General features: G+C 41.8%; 1 protein-coding gene across 1 annotated transcript in view; it reads right to left on the bottom strand.

Annotated features, from left to right (window-relative positions):
- ALDH5A1 (aldehyde dehydrogenase 5 family member A1) overlaps positions 1–12,527 on the bottom strand; it is a 42,869-nt gene extending 30,342 nt beyond the window's left edge. The window contains exon 1 of the mRNA XM_036757050.1: positions 11,982–12,527. Within this exon, the coding sequence (XP_036612945.1) occupies positions 11,982–12,347 (366 nt within the window). The 5' untranslated portion in view covers positions 12,348–12,527. The remainder of the gene's footprint in view (positions 1–11,981) is intronic.
- Positions 12,528–16,817: the final 4,290 nt, after the last annotated feature.

The following is a 16,817-nucleotide window of genomic DNA, read 5'->3' as shown; positions in this document are numbered from 1 at the left end:
TTTATCATTTTGGAATAGAAGGCTATAAGTGATGTATATCTTTAATCAAAGTATATACGGTTCTGGTTCTGCTGATTTTATTCTACATCAACTTGTAGAGGTCTTTCCATATTCCCTAGTATGCTTTATAATTATCTTTTTAAAATAGTAATAATATTCCATTACATGAAGATATAATTTATTAAGTTATTCTCAAAACTACTGAACATATAGACTGCTTCTGATGAGGGCACAATCTCTGGGAACCCCCTTGAACCTGGAAAACAGTCTCTGGGAGCCCCCTTGAACTCTCCTAGAGTCTTCCAAATGAATCTGGCCTTCCCCTAAGGCCATGGGCCTTGCATTATCATTGGGCCCTACTCTCTGCCTAGCCTAGCCCTCTATTGTCCAGCTGTTTCCAGATCACTTAATCCTGATCAAAATATCTATACCCTAGCTCTGTTACCCCAGCCCCCTATTGTCTGTATGTCTCCATGTAGCCTTCAGCTATTTCCCACCCTGGAGTCTGACCTCATCTCAGTCCCATCAAGCTCCTCCTTAGACTCCTCCTCAAGTCCCTCCCTAAACCCCTCTTCTAGTCACCCCAGACCACCCCTCGATCCCTCCCACAATCTTTGTGTATATAATCTCCATCTTGCCTCCATGAAGGTGCTCAGATTCAAGATTGAATCTGGCCCGCTTGTGGAAACAGGCGTCACAAAGGGTGGGATTTCTTAAGACAACCCATTATGGTGAATCCCTAATAAACTTTGTCTCTTCCCTTGGCTGAGAAGGCTTGAGTCGAATTCTTTTGGCAAGACCTGGTGTGTCAGTACTTTGGGGTGTCGAGCACCCCTAGAAACCTATGGTTCCCTACCTACCATATTCATTTTGATTAAACCTCTTCATTTTTGCTATGACAAAGAAAGGTAATGATGATATATTTATGCACATGAATCCCTTTTATGAGGATTTGGGGAAAAATTTACAGCAATGGAATCACTGGGTTGAACAGTTTTGTCCCCTTCTATCCAGTGCCATATTGCTCTCTTCAAAAAAGCCTGTAACCAGGTGCAGTTCCACCAGCAATGAATTTTTATTATTTTTGTTTATTTGTGCTATGTTACTAGGCATAAGGTAACATCTAATGGTTGTACTGATTTGCATTTCCCTGATAGTTGAGAAATTTGAATATTTTTCATGTGGTTACTAAAGGTTTATACTTCCTCCTTTGTGAATTGTTCATATCCTCTTCCTCTAGTAGAGAGTGTATATTATTAATCTTATAAATATGCAGTTCCTTATAGATTATAGGCCCTTATCTTATATATTATCATTTTTAAAAACTAATCATTTTCATTTAATCCCAGAGATACTGCCTTTTGTTATGCAAAATCCCTTTATCATTAAAAGAGGGGCTCACCACAATTTATTAAGCTTGGAGAAACCTGGGGCTGAGAGTGGAAGATCAGCTCCTCCTTTCCCAAAGCAAATAAAACCAAAGAAAGGAAAGTATACAAGACAGGTGGTGGGGAGCTAAACAATAGAACTGGGAGAAAGACTTTTAAATAAGGACTGAGAATCACTCCCCTGCAGAGGTATTTGCAAGATTTCAGAAGGCCTTCTTCCCACAAAAAGTTTAAAGAAAACCCTCCCCCCCCCACCCAAAAAAAGTGGGCTAATTTTGAAGAGAAAGACTAGAGGGGAGCATCAGGGTTACAGGATAGCCTTGCACACACAAGGGTGGGGGCCATCCAAGAGGGAGTAAGTAGATAGTTTTCCTCCTGAGCCAGACCTGCACAACTTGTAAACTTTTTCAGGCCACAGATAGGTTAGACTAGAAACTGATGATGGTTGGTTGCCACGGGTCATGTGATAAAAAGGAGAGTGCAAGTGGCAACCTTACATTTTTTGAGGCCTGCCCCAAAATCCTTTGGTGGGCAGTAAACAGCCTGAGGGCCATATGTTGTTCAGGCCTGTCCTAAGCCACTGTCACACTGGTATAACCAAACCCATTTATTTTGTCTTGTGGAAAATATTATACTATTTTATATCATTTTTAATTTCAACTAGACCCAGAGCCTGAATTAATGAGTAACTGGATGAAGATCCAGGACCTGGGCTTCTTTGTTCTCTCTAAAAGTTTGCTCAGGAAATACCTTTACCTCTGTCAACAAGACCAGATTAGACTGACCTAAGGACATTCGTACCCCTGTTAGCCATTGAAGGATGAGACCCTAACCCCAAGAGAGACTACCTCGCTTAATATTAACTGACCTTTGTCAACACTCTTTACAACTCTATTCCATTAAGGAAAATCCTCTTCTTATATCATGGTTAAACATACATGGGGGTCATAAACGTGAGGTAGTACAGGCTTGCTAGGTCTGCTAAAATAACGTATATAAGTTTTCTCATTCCTTTGTTCAGGTAGCCAGAGTTTATGCTCTGACTCCTGGTACGTACAAGTAAGGTAGCTTAGCTATGCTGTAAGGGAAAATAATAAACAACCTGGATTTTTCTATCACCTAGCTCTGTTGTTTCCTTCAACCAAAATTTCAGGTTTAACAGTCTCCGATGATTTCTTCTGTCTGATTGCTCATCAAAAATTTTTGAACACTAGAGTGACTAAATCAGGTCTGTGTATTAGGAAAACTATCTAGTAATGGTGTGTAAGATGAAGTGGAAGGAGGAGAGATTGGAAGCTGAAAGACCAGTCTGATAGTTACCATAAAAAATTGGGGAGGGGTAATAAGACAGGGACTAGGGTGGTGACAGAAGGAATGGTAAGGAGGGGACACATACCAGGAATACTTTGGAGATAAAACTGACAAGACCTGACAACTGATTAGAAATGTGGGATGAGGGAAAGGGAGGAGTCAAATATGACTGCAAGGTTATAAGTATGGGTGACAATGTCAATGGTATCGCCATTCTCCCAGAGATAGGGAAATCAAGAGAAACAGGTTCTGGAGGGAGGGTGGGAGGAAATATGAGTTCAGTGTTATTCATGTTGAACTTGAAGTGCTAATGGGACATACAGGTGGTGATGTCCACCTGGCAATATAACTCTAGTTTCAGAGATATGTCACAACTACAGATGAGAACTTGAGAACCATCCATGTTAAAGAAACAGCTGCTACTACAGGAATGGAAGAGATCACCAAAGGAGAGGGTCCAATAAGGAAGAGAACCAAAGATGGAGGCTTAAGAAAGGCCTAGGATAAGAGGGCAGGAGATAAGAGATAAATCAGCACAAGAAACATTGGAAGGACACTTACAGAAATAGAATACAAAGATGAAAAGTGACACAAAATTATTTTAAAAACCACTCATAACCTGACTTCCACCTACTCTTCCAGTCTTCTTATATATTATTCCTGTCTATACACATCTGCAATCCAGAGACACAAGTTGCCTTGCTGATCCTCCAACAGGATAGTTTGTCTCCTGATTCTAGGCATTTTCACTGATGTCCCCCTTGCCTGGAACTCTCTCCTTCTCCTTCTCTTGGCTTCCTTCAAGTCTCAGCTACACTCCCACCCTCTGGGAGAAGCCTCACCCAATCAATTCCCCTTAATGCAGGTGCCTTCCCGTAATTGTATGCATACTCTCTCTCCGCTCCCCCCTCCCCAGATTGAGAGCTCCCTGAGAACAAGGACTGAGTTTTGCCCTTCTTTGTATCCTCAGCACTTACCACAGGATCTGTCCAACTGATGCTTAATAAATGCTTGTTGACCTGACTTGGCATAGTTCCTTCCCTCAAGGAGCTAGAATCTACTGGGGAAATATGACATACGCAAATAAATATGATATAAAAGTAGAACGTGATAGGGGCAAAGGAAAGATCTGGACAAAGTATTCAAGGAAATTTTGAGAATGAAGAAATCATTTTCATGTTGGAAGGTTAGGGAGGAAAAGCTAGGAAAGGGGAAAGACTCAGGGAAAGCTTCATGGAAAAGGTAGAAGCTGGACTAAGTTTTAAAGGAAGAAAAGTATTCCAGTAGGGATGAAGAATCACAGAATCTGAAAACTGGAAGGGACCTAAGCAGCCATCTAGTCCAAGCCATACACAAATGGAATCCTCATTATATTCCCAGTAAATGGTCAGTCAGCTTCTGCCTGAAGGTCACCAAGGAGAGAACCTCCCTCCTCCCCCAACCTCTGAGTCAGCCCATTCTTTTGGACAGCTCAAAATAGAGGGGACAAGTGAAATGTTCAAAGCATGGGAAGTGGTATGTTTGAATACTCAGAAGCAAGGTGGTACTGAGAGGAGGGGATGGGGAGGAGTAAGGTGCTTGGGAGGAGCCTTAAACGCCAGGCTAAGAAAGAATGTTTTCTATCAGGTAGGCATATTCAAAGCACATTAGGTGAGAGTAAGGATGCTTGACTAACAGAACATGTGCCTACATGCCTGGCAAACTATAAGCACAAATTATCATGCTCCTATATTCCCCAAGCAGAAAATTAAGACATTATAGTACTTTTCCTTCTCTATGCATGAACACACAGTCTGAACCTGTATTCACACTCTTTTTTGGCTGGATTATTCCTTCCCACTCGTCTGAGTGGTCTGACAAGTTTTTTTTCTATTATTTCACAAGGGTATTCTTTGGACTAATGCCTATAAACTTTAAAATGCTTGGTGCTTCTTGGAGAAAAGGCATCATAAGATCTTTAATAACAACAATAAAATACTAATTACATCTTGTTTACTCACAACACAGTAAGGAGGATATGAGTTCACACATGTAAATAAATATAAATAATGACAACAAAGAGTCATTTTGGGTCAGGTGAAAGAAAAATCAAAAGAGAACCTATTGACAAGAAAAAAAGCATAATCAAGTCTGTAGTAAACATTTGAGGACAGGAAAGATCACTAACACAGAAAATGATGTTGTTGGAGAGAAAAGAGAAATGGTTACTTTGGGTATTACGACAAACTAGGATGAAGAGAAGTTTGCTGGGGAAAACATAAGGATCAAAAAAACAAATTCTGCCTCCGAGATGAAATACACTGGTACTAGTCTAAACTATATAGATGAAGGAGGAGGACCATCCTGTGGAGCAAACATGGGGATCCACCTGCACTAGGTCTCTAGGTATGAAACTGACATCATCATAAACATTAGCTGTTTCAAGATTTAAGAACCCTTTGTTTCAGGAATAAAGATGAAAAGAATGTCAGAACAGTCAGGCTCATCTAATAAGATCTGCTGTCATCTTAATTATATTGATGGGAGATATATAGGAGGGTCAATTTGAAGTGAATAAATGCTAATGGGTAGGATCCATATCATAAGCTGCTCAGTAACAGTTGAGACAATCCTGGGCACTCCACATCATCTCTAAGGGTTGGAACAGGTCTATAAAAGCTTCCAGCATACCTACATCCCTCAAAACTGCTTCTAAGAGCAAAGACCATCTGAGGATCATGGTCACATGGGGATGAATGTTTTCCAGTTTTCCTCCATAAGTATATGGTTGAAGAAAGTGATCCCTCACAAGACTCCAAAAAACAGGGTAGAAAATAATTTATTTGGGTTGTCTTACATGCACTTTTCCCAGCAGGCAAGGAAATGAATGAAATGGATGAGACAGCAGTAGTAGGTTTGTTAGAACAACAAAAGGTTCTGGGTAGCGGAGTGTTGGGACTTAGAATTTGAGAGCGGAGTCTCTTCTCCATATCTTCTTCTGTCCACCCACCAAACTTGGGATGAGCTTCTGCACAGAGTGCTAAGCTCAAGTTCAGCCTAGCCCCAAGAGTCCCAATCACCACATTATTCTCCTGTACAAGAACAGAAGGGAATCTCAGGACTACAAGAAATCCCAGGCTTTTGGTAATTAAAGGCAGTGGAAGGTCCATAATGACTCTAATACTCAAACATCACAGGACCCGGGGGTGGGAGAGGAGTATGGGGGTGGGGTGGTGGCATCCACAATCAACTGTTTATTCCCCTATGTTCTAGAAAGAGTTTTCTCATCCATGTACCCTATACCAGGGAAATCTCAGGTCTATTTCCTATCCCAATCACTTTCATCCTTATCTACCTCAGCCCAACCCCCAACACAGTCTATATTCTCCCATTCTATTTCAACCTTTGGGATGCCTGCCATTGCTGTTGTTTTTTTTTTAAACAAACTCCCTTTCATTCAAGCTCTTTACTCTCCATTCTTTCCACTTCCTTTCCCATTTTCTTGTGCTAATGAAAACCTGGCTTTCCCAAAAAGACACTTTATCTCTTAAAAACCTCTCTAGTACTAGATGCTGCTTCTTTCAAATCCTGTGAGAGGAAGAGATGTGCTTCTAGCACATCGCTTGAGCTTCTAGATTGTCCCTTTGTCACCATGACTCAGCAAACCTCTTCTCTGACATTTACTCCATCCATCTTTATGACCCTAAATCGATCTTGGTCATAATCATTTGCCGTTCCCTACGTTATTTCTCCTCCTTTCTCAAGGAGTTGAGTACCTGGTTTATAGCTTTCTTCTCCACCCCAATCTCTGCCCTCATCTCTAGGGAATTTAATATGCATATGACGCCCCTTTGTTTTGTTGTTCCCTGCCTCATTTTCCTAGTTCATCACATTCCTCAAATTTTATGACCTATACTGTCATTCTACCTCAACCACACAGAAGGATGGTCATATTCTTGTATCTCACCATCACCCATAAAGGCTCTACTTCCATAAAACACAATTCACATTCTCCACTCTGTATACCATCTGCTACTATTCCATTTCCTTCCTCATATTACTTCTCCTATAAGTATGCTTCTGTAATGGCAAGTAAAGTGGGACTTTTTGTTTTCTTTTGTTTTGGAGTGCTTCTCAGCACTAAGGCAATCAAGTGCCTTTGAATCTTATCTTTGTTTCAGTCAAGAGTCTTTGATGACCTGCTTAAGTCACAGGAAGGCTTAGGTCACATGGGTTTGAGTTGCATGGTTGTGATACCCTCTGACACTGAAGAAGTGTACGTATACTCTGAGGTTAGCATTTTGCTTGGGGCTCACTCATTGGAAGAGTGTAGTGTGATTTGCCCAGACAAGACTCTGGGTAGCTATTAAGGAGCCCCTCCAGCTTTGAAAAACCCAGATGTTGATGCATTTCTCTCTGGTAACTATGTACATAAGGTCTTCGACAGCTAGAAGCCTGTCTGCTGATTTGTGTTATTTTGCTCTGTTTATATGATTTCTGCTTGTAATTTCTATTTGTGTTTTCTCCTAAGTTCAGGGTGCTGACTTTTTCCCCTGAACTAAGTGAATAATATATGTATGTTTAATTAAAGTGAGATTGTAAACCCCTTAAACTTGCTTTCCTTAGAAAAGTGGATTGGGCAGCTAGGTGGCGCAGTGAGTACAGCACCAGCCCTGGAGTCAGGAGGACCTGAGTTCAAATCTGGCTTCAGACACTTGACATACTTACTAGCTGTGTGACCTTGGGCAAGTCACTTAACCCCAATTGCCCTGCCTTCCCCCCTCAAAAAAAAAGCAGATCAAAGAACCTGTGCTAGCAGTCTTCCTGTGTGCTGGTGTTATTGGCCTTACATAGCAAGTTACTTTACATAGCAAGTAACATTGTTACAGCTTCACCCTTACAATGGCATCCAGTCACCTACCTCAAAAAGCAGTTGTAAGGATCAAATGAGATTTCTGTAAAGCAGCTAGCAAAGTGCCTGGCATACAGTAGTAGGTACTTAATAAATTCTTACTGCCTTCTTCCTTCCCTATTTCTCCAGGATATACAGGGCCATCTCCAGTTGTCCTGATCTATATCTTGCCACTGGACCCAGATGACTCCGGAGGAGAAAGTATGGCTGGTGACTTTGCACAGCCCTCCCTCACTTAAATCCAATTCACTTGCAAGTCATGGCATCACCTCCTTGATGTCATGGTCCTCTCTGAGAATGAAGGACAAACAACAACCCCAGGCTATCACCCCTGCTTTGGCTTCATTTTCTGCCCTTCAGTATTGACCAATTCAATTGTACCCCATCTTCTCTTCTTGAGATTTAAGTCCCATAGATTCAACCCTTGTCCTTTTGTCAATTATGTCTTGTTAAATACTCCCCTCGAGATTCTCCCCTTGTTCTTTTGCCAATCATGCCTTGTTAAATCCCAATTTGAGGCTGCCCTTCCCCTCTATCTTCTCTATTCCTTCTCTTGTGATTCTTGGTGATTCTGCTGAAAATCACATAACCATGCTGACTGGGTTCACCATAAGTGTAGGTTATCTCATATTAAATGGTCCCTTGCTACTGCATGGCAGTCCTTTTATTCCTTCCCTGATATTTAACTATACTCCTCATAGAAGCTATTCTAAACCTTTTCTACTCTCCTCAAACCTCCTCTCACCTTCCTCTCAGAATCTTGTATTAGCATCCATTGCAAGTTCCTTCTTTTATTGCACTCTCTCATCTCCTTTGCTCAAGCATCTGATAAAGATGTATCTCTTTCTCCTTACCAAAGCCCATCCCTGTACTTGCACTCTTCCCCCATTCCTTCCCACCTTCTCCGGAAACTTTGCCCCTCTGATCACTCCCTTTGTTAAAATCTCCCATTTTCCATTTCTCCTTATCTACTAGCTCCTTTTTTGCTGCCCACAAGTATGTCCAGTTCTCTCCTACCTCTAAAAAACAAACAAAAAACAACCAAAATCCTTTATTTGATTTTTCCACACACTCAAGCTATTTGTTCCCCAGTCTCCTCTTTTAGGAGAAGAGTGTATATTACTTACTGCCTTTGTTTCCTCTCTTCTCATTCACTTCTTAAATCCTTTGAGAATCTGGCTTCTAATCCCAGCACTCCACCAAAACTCCAATAATCTCTTAACTATTAAATCCAGAGGTCTTTTCTCAGTCCTCATTCTTCTTGACCTTTCTGTGGCTTTTAACAATGTCAACCATCCTCTTTTCCTGCATATTCCCTCCCTTGGTTTCCATGACACTTTCCCCTTTTGGTTCGGTTCCTTCCCTTTTTGTTATTTATGGATCATTGCTTTTTTCCCACCCATTAAATGTAGGAATTCTGTCCTAGGCTCTCTTTCCTACTCTCTATAGTCTCTTACTTAGTGCTCTAATCAAGTCACCTGGATTCAATTAAGCAATTCAATCTATGAAAATGAATCCTAAGTCTATATATCCTGCCTTAATCTTTCTCCTGAACTCGTCATAGGTTACCAACTGTCTGTTAGATCTCTCCATCTGGATGTCCCACAGGCATGTTAAACAGTATGTCCAAAAAAGGAACTCATGATATTTTCCCTCAAACCTATGCCTCCTCCAAATTTACCTATTTCTCTGAAAGATAACAACGTCCTTTTAGCCACCCAGTTTAACAATCTTGGTGCTATAACTGAAGCATCTCTTTCCTTTACCCCATCATTTTCAACTCCAGCACTACAGCTGGGACTTGGGCCTTTTTTGGGTTGTGTCCCCTTTAGCAGTCTGGTAAAGGTTATGGATCCCTTCTCAGAATAATGTTTTTAAATGCATAAAATAAAGGATCACAAAGGAAATCCATGATATTAAAATACAGTTACTAAAATATATTTTAAAAAACCCAGTTATTTGGACCCTAGATTACCAATTCTTGCCCCACATCATCCTTTACTATGTTCCTTTATTTCCACTTACATATTGCCTGATCTCCTGCAAAATGTCATTGGTCTTCTTTGAAATGAAGGACAAACAACAAATGACCTCCGTGATCTCTGCCTTATTTAATCCATCCTTCACACAGCTGCCAAACAGCTGATCTGATCCCATCACTCTTTTACTCAAAAATCTCCTATAGGCTTCCTCTTGCCTCTATGATAAAATACAAAATCTTCAGACTGGCATTTACAGTCCTCTACAATACAGCTTGCCAGGTTCCTGGCTATAAAACTCCCCAGCACACCCAAAACCAGATTAAAATGTTACTGGGAAATATTCAACAAAATAGATAAAAGTACAATATGACACAGATAATGTTAATTGGTGCTAGGTTGTGCAATGGATAGAGCACTGGGCCTGGAGTCAGGAAGATCTCGGTTCAGGCACTTCCTAACTGTGTGACCCTGGGCAAGTCACTTAACCCTGTTTGCCTCAGTTGCCTCATCTGTAAAATGAGCTAGAAAAGGAAATGGTAAACCTCTCCAGCATCTTTTCCAAGAAAACCCCCAAAAAGGGTCCCAAAGAGTCCGACATGACCGAAAATGACCAAACAACAACAAAGTCAACATGTGGCTTGTAGGGATCTATTTCTATTGAGTTTGACACCTGTTAACTTTACAATTTGACTGTTTACTACCTTTTCAAGCCTATTCTGCATTACTCCCCAAACGGATTGACTAGATATTCCTCATACATAATATCTGATCTCTTGCCTCTGGGCTTGTGGACTCTGCCTGGGCCTGGAAGGCACTACTGCCTCACCTGTTTCTTAGAAGCCCCTTTCCTTCAGCAGTTGGCTTAGGTGATGCTTTCTCCTGAAAGGTTTTCCTGATCTTCTGAATTTTTAGTGCTCTCTCCCTCTTCAATTTCTCTTGTAACTACTTGTCTGTGAACACTTTATAAATCTACTCTCCCCAGCAGAATGTAAGTTTCTTGCAGACAAGGGCTAATGTTAGTTTTTGCAAACCCAGTGCCTAGCATAGTGTCTGGCACATAGTAGTCACTTAAACATATTTTCCTCGTAATAACCTTGTAAGATAAGAAGTACAATGATTATTATATCTATTTTGCACATAAAGAAAATTTTTTAAGTACTATCTTTTATGAACTTTTGGGGTAAGGTAGGCATCAGGTTGAATTACTCTTTTTCTTCATAGTGGAAAATCTATAATACTACCTTATAAGAGTCATCCTTTTTCCTTCCCCTTGTTAAGGAAGTGGGCAGTTACTTACATGGTGATTGAGGAGAAATGGCTGCTTAGACTGTGAAAAGTCCACTACCTACAGGGAGGCTTCTCAATTGGCTGAGCCTGGGATAGTAGCAGGGATGAATGAGGTCTGTCCAGAAAGACAGGCTGGGTTGATACCAAACCAGTGTGGATATGAAGGGGAAAATGTCATTCTCTTTTTGAAATGAATATAATCCTCAATATGGAGGCTATATTAGTATACATAAGTCCCACTTAGTCTGCATTGTTTTGCTTGAATTTCTGAATTCTTGCCCCTATACATACATTCTGATTTCATTTTCTTTCCCCTTTATGAATAAATCTCATGAAAACGATACAGAGTGAAGAAGGAAGAGGGAGAGTTGTTAGTAGAACTAGGGCATTTAGAGTAATTGGCAAAACAGGGAAAGGTAATCAGTGATGCAGATGACCTCTGAACTCATGTCTAGTCTGGTTCTGTGATTAAAAAAAAAAAGAGGATTTTAGAGATCACTGACAATTAAATATTGGTATAAAGAAATTCCTAGGCCAAAGGAAAGATGCTCTTAGGTCAGTTTTCGGATGACTCCCACTCCCCTGGAAGCCAAGGTTATCTCTGGGCTCCCTTACTAGAAACTCAGCTTTTTAGTTAATGATTTGCCCACAATCACACACCTGGTATGGTGGAAGACCAGGGCCTCCAACCCAATTATTTGCTCTTCCATGGCTACAACAAAAAGACAAAATACGCACCCCAGGCAAAATTTAATAAATCAATACCAAAAGGTGATAATAAGTGACAGCAGCAGCAAAAGTCATGTAAACGAACATGTTTAGATAAGAATCCCTTTCCTTCAAGAGTGGTGGAGCTTTCCAGATCCCAGTCTGGGAGACTGACTCTCTTTTCTTCTGGGAGGAGAGGGAGATTACTCCCTCAGTTCAGAGGTCACCAGCGCCCAATCACTGATTATCTTTCCCTTTCCCTGTTTTGCCACTAGCTCTAGATGCCCTAGTTTCTGGTACCAAGCCTCACTGATGGGGGGTAGGGTTGACCTTGGCCAAGTCCCCTTTTCTGGGGGAGGAGAGTTGCTTACTCTGGCAGGACCCACTTTCTCCTCCTCCCCAGGGCGCTCTCACCTTAGCAGAGACCCCCCTCCAGCTGCAGAACGCCTGGTGGGCAGTGCTCACGGCCCCCCGGGCCTCCGACACCCCGCAGTCGGCCACTCGCCCTAGCTGGGCACCGCTAGCCGGGTCTTGCACTGGGAAGGTGCCTGCGGCGGCGGGTAGCCAGCGGCCCCCCACAAAGGCGTCGGTACGAAGCAGGGCCTCTGGGAGCCTGGCTGAACCCCCGCTGTAGCTTCGGAGCCGGAGGGGGCCGGGCCCGGGCCCCGCCGCAGGCAGAGGCGGGAGAAGGAGGGGGCCGCGGGGGCGGGGATTGGCACCTGGAGGCGGCCAGGCCAAGCGCAGGGCCCGGCAGTTCTGCAGCTGCAAGCAGCTGGTCATGGTCCTGACGGCAGCGGCGGCGGTGGTGGCGGCAGCGGCGGCAGCAGAAGCAGCAAACAGGCGAGTGAGCGCCCGGGTTTGGGGGAGACCTGGACTTGAGGGGGCAGTGCAGAGAAGCAGGCGAGCAGGGACGTGCAGGCAGAGACAGGCGGCGCAGCGAGCGCTCGGGCTGCGCAGCGCAACCCCAGTACGCACTCTCCCCACGCCCCCTTACCCCCGACCGACGCCGGGCTCCTTCCTCCCTCCTTCTCTCCTTCCTGCCCTCCCCGGGCTCTGCACCTGGCCGGTGCTGGTGCGCTCACTGCCAGAGCCGAAAACGCTTTTGCGTGACTGGCGGGGAGAAGGGCGCTTAGAAGGCGATGAGTTAAATTCTAGCCCGGAAATATACCCGCTAACCTGAGAAGAGGTTCGCTTTCCTCGGATATGGCACAGTGGAGACTCCCATACGGGTCTGGGGTTGGACTAGGTGGCTGCCGAGGCACCTTCCAGGGCTAAGATTCGGTGTTCCTTTCCTCTGACATTCGTCGAGAGCCCCTCATGTGCCTCAGGCTCTGGTGTCCGGTTCAGGATTTGTCTTTAGACCTCAGCCAGAGCTTAAGCCTGTAAGCCGGGGCACTGCGGAGGGAACCTGCTTCCTGCAAAACCCATTACTGCAAGAATCTTGCCCCCACTTACAGCCTTAGCATCCTTTTCTCCATCTCAGCACGTGAGAACTTGTCCCCGCCTCGGAGAAGATTTGGTTGCAGATCCTTTTGCCCATCTTTGTATGATAAAGTTATTCTCATCGCTAATCAAGGAGGATTTAGCCAGGGAACCTCTCAGAGAGGGAGTAATGAGATTTTTGTAAGGGAGAAAATTTCTGCTTTTCTTAGAGGGTCTTGTTGATGTTTCTAGTGACCGTAGTGGTGATGTAGAGTGCTCTTTGGTCATGAAAAAACCTCCCACGAGATCCTTCTTTTCATCCTTAGCATTGTCACATGGCTTTGTTACTTTATTTACAGGATTAAATACAAACACCATTTCTTGGCATTAATGGCTTGCCACAATCCGACTCCATTTACCTTTCCAAACTTATTTTTCACTAATCCTATTTCTGTACTCTCTGGTCCTACAGAACTGGACCACTGGTTATTTCCTGATGTGGCCCAGTTTTCTCCCACTTTTGTGCATTGGTGCAGTAGACTTTCTCCCTTGTCTAGCAGGACACCCTCTAAACCTCAGCTTATTAAAAAAATTTTTTTCCCAGCTCGTGTCACCTCTTCTATGAAGCTTTCTTGGATTCTCACCTCTCCTCCCCCAGATAGAAGTGACCTCCTATTATCTTATCTCTGTTCTGTAGACACTTATAGCATCAGACTTCTAGTAGCTTTTTATCTGTTTGTCTTCTCTTTAGGCCGCAAGCTCCTTGAAGGCAACCACTTTCTAGATGAAGCTTGTCCTGATTCCCCTCCCTCTGATCCACTTCCAGCCTTTACCTTGAATTTCCTTGGTATACATTTTGTATTATCTTATATATGTTCATATTTCGCCTGATAAAATAAAAGCTCCATGAGGGCAGTGATTACTTTGCCTTTGTCTTCCTACCTTCCCTGTGGCCATGCTTATAGTAGGGATTTAATAAATGATCAACTTGTATCATCTTTATAACCATGACTCCTGGCACAATCCACTTCACATAGTCCTTAACAAATATGTACTAAATTATATTAAATTGATATGCACTGTCAATCTTCCAAGCCCCAGGCCTTGGAGGCTTTTTTACAGGGACATTATGTTAATGGATACCTGTGCAAAGAACTGGCTAGAACTGGGCAGAGCCTCATGAGATTTCAGTGATGGTACCACCTTTCGATGGATATTTGGAGGCATGTCCTTGAAACATGTCAATCACTGTCAATCAGCTCACAGTTTGTCCAATATCCGCTCTGTAGGACTTAGTGGTGAAGGCACTAAGGACCAGATGATGGGGCATCACACTGGGAAATCTATTGCTAACACAAGCCATAAGGATTCAGTTAAATTCTACAAACCATTATCATGTCCAAAGCACTGTGCTGGGCCCTGGTCATACAAAGACAAAAATGAAACTGCCCTTGTTCTCCTGGTGGTTGCAGTCCTGAAAGAGGTTTTGTTACCAATTGACTTAGTAGGATGAGAAGACTCAAAGCACAAAAAGGTTTTAAATGGGAGTAACTGAAATGTTAAATTTGGAAATACAAGTTGGCCAGTCATGACAATAATGAGAATGTGATTGAATAGATTTCTTGTGAACTAAATAATTTGTCAAAATGAACTCACCCTCATTAGGTTTGGGTGTGCTTTGCCCTTGGAAGTATTGTAATTTAAACAAGAACGGCTGCTTAAATTTCCTAAATTGGATAATATTAGTAATAGTAATAATAATAGTAATAGTATTTGTAAAATTTTATAAATTTAATTATTTATTTTATATTTCATTATTTTATTTATTTATTGTTTATAAATATATGTTTTTAAATTTCCATTATTTATATTGTAAATATAAACATTTATGAAATAGTATTTATTTTTTTTACTAATTACTAATATTACCATTAGTATAAAATAATAAAAGTAATAGTAATAATAAAAAGCAATACTACTCTCTGAACCTATGGGTTTAGATTAAACTAAATGACAACCATTGGATTTTGGATTAATACATTGAAAATGTCTTCTCTTTCCTACAACATTGTATTAATCAATCATAGGTCTCTTTTTGGATTTCCAAAATTTTAAGCCTCTGCCTTTTCTAGCAGTAGTTTCTCATTTGCCGGCAATTAGAGTGGGAATTTTTTTTTTTTAATTCTTGTGGCATCAAATTTCAAATCTGATTTGAAACTATAAGCCTAGGACATTAGTCTCTAACATTTAGCAGAAGCAGCAATAAATATGTGTTTAATATATGGCATGTAATTAGATTTATCTTGAGTTTCTATCTTTTCTTGGAAGAACTGAGGAACAGTGAAAAGAGGGTGGCTTATAGCTAATTACAGGTAAATCTCTCAAATCTGATGAATGTCAAGTTGAAAATTGGACCTTTGTACTGGTGAATTTGCATTTTTCATTCATTGCCTGCAGAGGGAGTACATCTACTTTGCTATCTCATCCAGTTGTCATTAAAAGACAGTTGAAAAGAACCTTATCATGTAGTCTAAACCTATTAATTTTACAGGTGAGGAAACTGAAGTCCGGAGAGGCACAAGATCATATAGATTATAAATAAAAGAATTGAAATCGAATCTAAGCCCTCTGATTTCTTATTCACTTTTTCCCCTACTGTATCACTCTATTTTAACTCAACAGTAAAGCGCAGTTTCCATGAGGTAAGCTATAATTTCATGATTTATTTCAAAATCTGTTTAAAATGTAGACCACCAAAGTACACCTCACTATTTAGTAAAAATGCCATTGAATCGACTTGCTTCTCTCTTTCATCACATTTCTGCTAAATAGTGAGGTGTGCTTTGGTTATGTCAAGATCTGGTTAGTTTGGCATTTCCAGACTGTTTTCTTTAATCTCTGTGCCAATCCCTTACAAGTTTGTTGTTACTGTTGTCTGTAGTCTCACCAGATTGTGCCATTTTATCTCTGTGCCAATCTCTTACAAGTTTGTTGTTGCTGTTGCTGTTGTCTTTAGTTGGTTCTTGACTATTGTTTTTGTAGCTGCCTCCCCTAAATCCCATATGTGCCAGGGGATGAAGAAAAACACTGTGGTGGTGGCAATATTGTTTGGTGTTTTTAATTGGCCTTTTAAAGACTTGCATTGTCAGAACAAGAAATATGCTGGAGGAAAGTAATGTGGACAAGGTTGTTGGGGTGGGGTGATTTTTTTTTTTTTGCTCTGTTCAGATATTAACTGTACCACTTCCGGAAAGTCTTAGAGTGAATCTGTACTGGCAGTGATATTATGGTAGTATAGGGAAATGGGAAAGAGGGGTCAAATGAATTCAAAGCTATACTATTTTTCCTGTTAGGCGTGCCCTCACATTTCTCTGTAGCAGCCCTCAGAACACTGAAATCCTTACCTAAGAGCTGTGCTCTCACTTGGTTATCAGGGACCCAAAGACCTAGATTGGAGGAGGAGCAATTAGATTACAACCTCCCACATCTGATTCCATATGGGTCCTGGTTCTAGGTGGAAGTTCTGATTCTAGTGTTTTCACCTTGACCTAATCCTTTATAGTTGAAACAGCCCAGGCAGAGGAAGAAACTCTGGGATAGGGAGGCTGAAGGGCATTTTAATGCTTGACTTAACCTGTAAGAAGGCTAAGTTAGTCCTGATGTAGGCCTGAATTTCAATTCTGACCAGAACCCTCCAAGTTCCTCTTGGAAATGATCAGGGGGTTGGACACTGCAGGGTATCCCTAAAGTCTGGACAGAGGAAAATTGACAGCAGTGTGGAGTTAATGCATTGAGTTCACGTGAATCTTGCAAAGTGCATCAACTTTT

This window comes from Trichosurus vulpecula, chromosome 1 (assembly GCF_011100635.1).
Source record: "Trichosurus vulpecula isolate mTriVul1 chromosome 1, mTriVul1.pri, whole genome shotgun sequence".
Taxonomy (NCBI): domain Eukaryota; kingdom Metazoa; phylum Chordata; class Mammalia; order Diprotodontia; family Phalangeridae; genus Trichosurus; species Trichosurus vulpecula.
The sequence above is the reverse complement of the archived record's forward strand: the minus strand, read 5'-3'. Positions and strand labels throughout refer to the sequence as shown.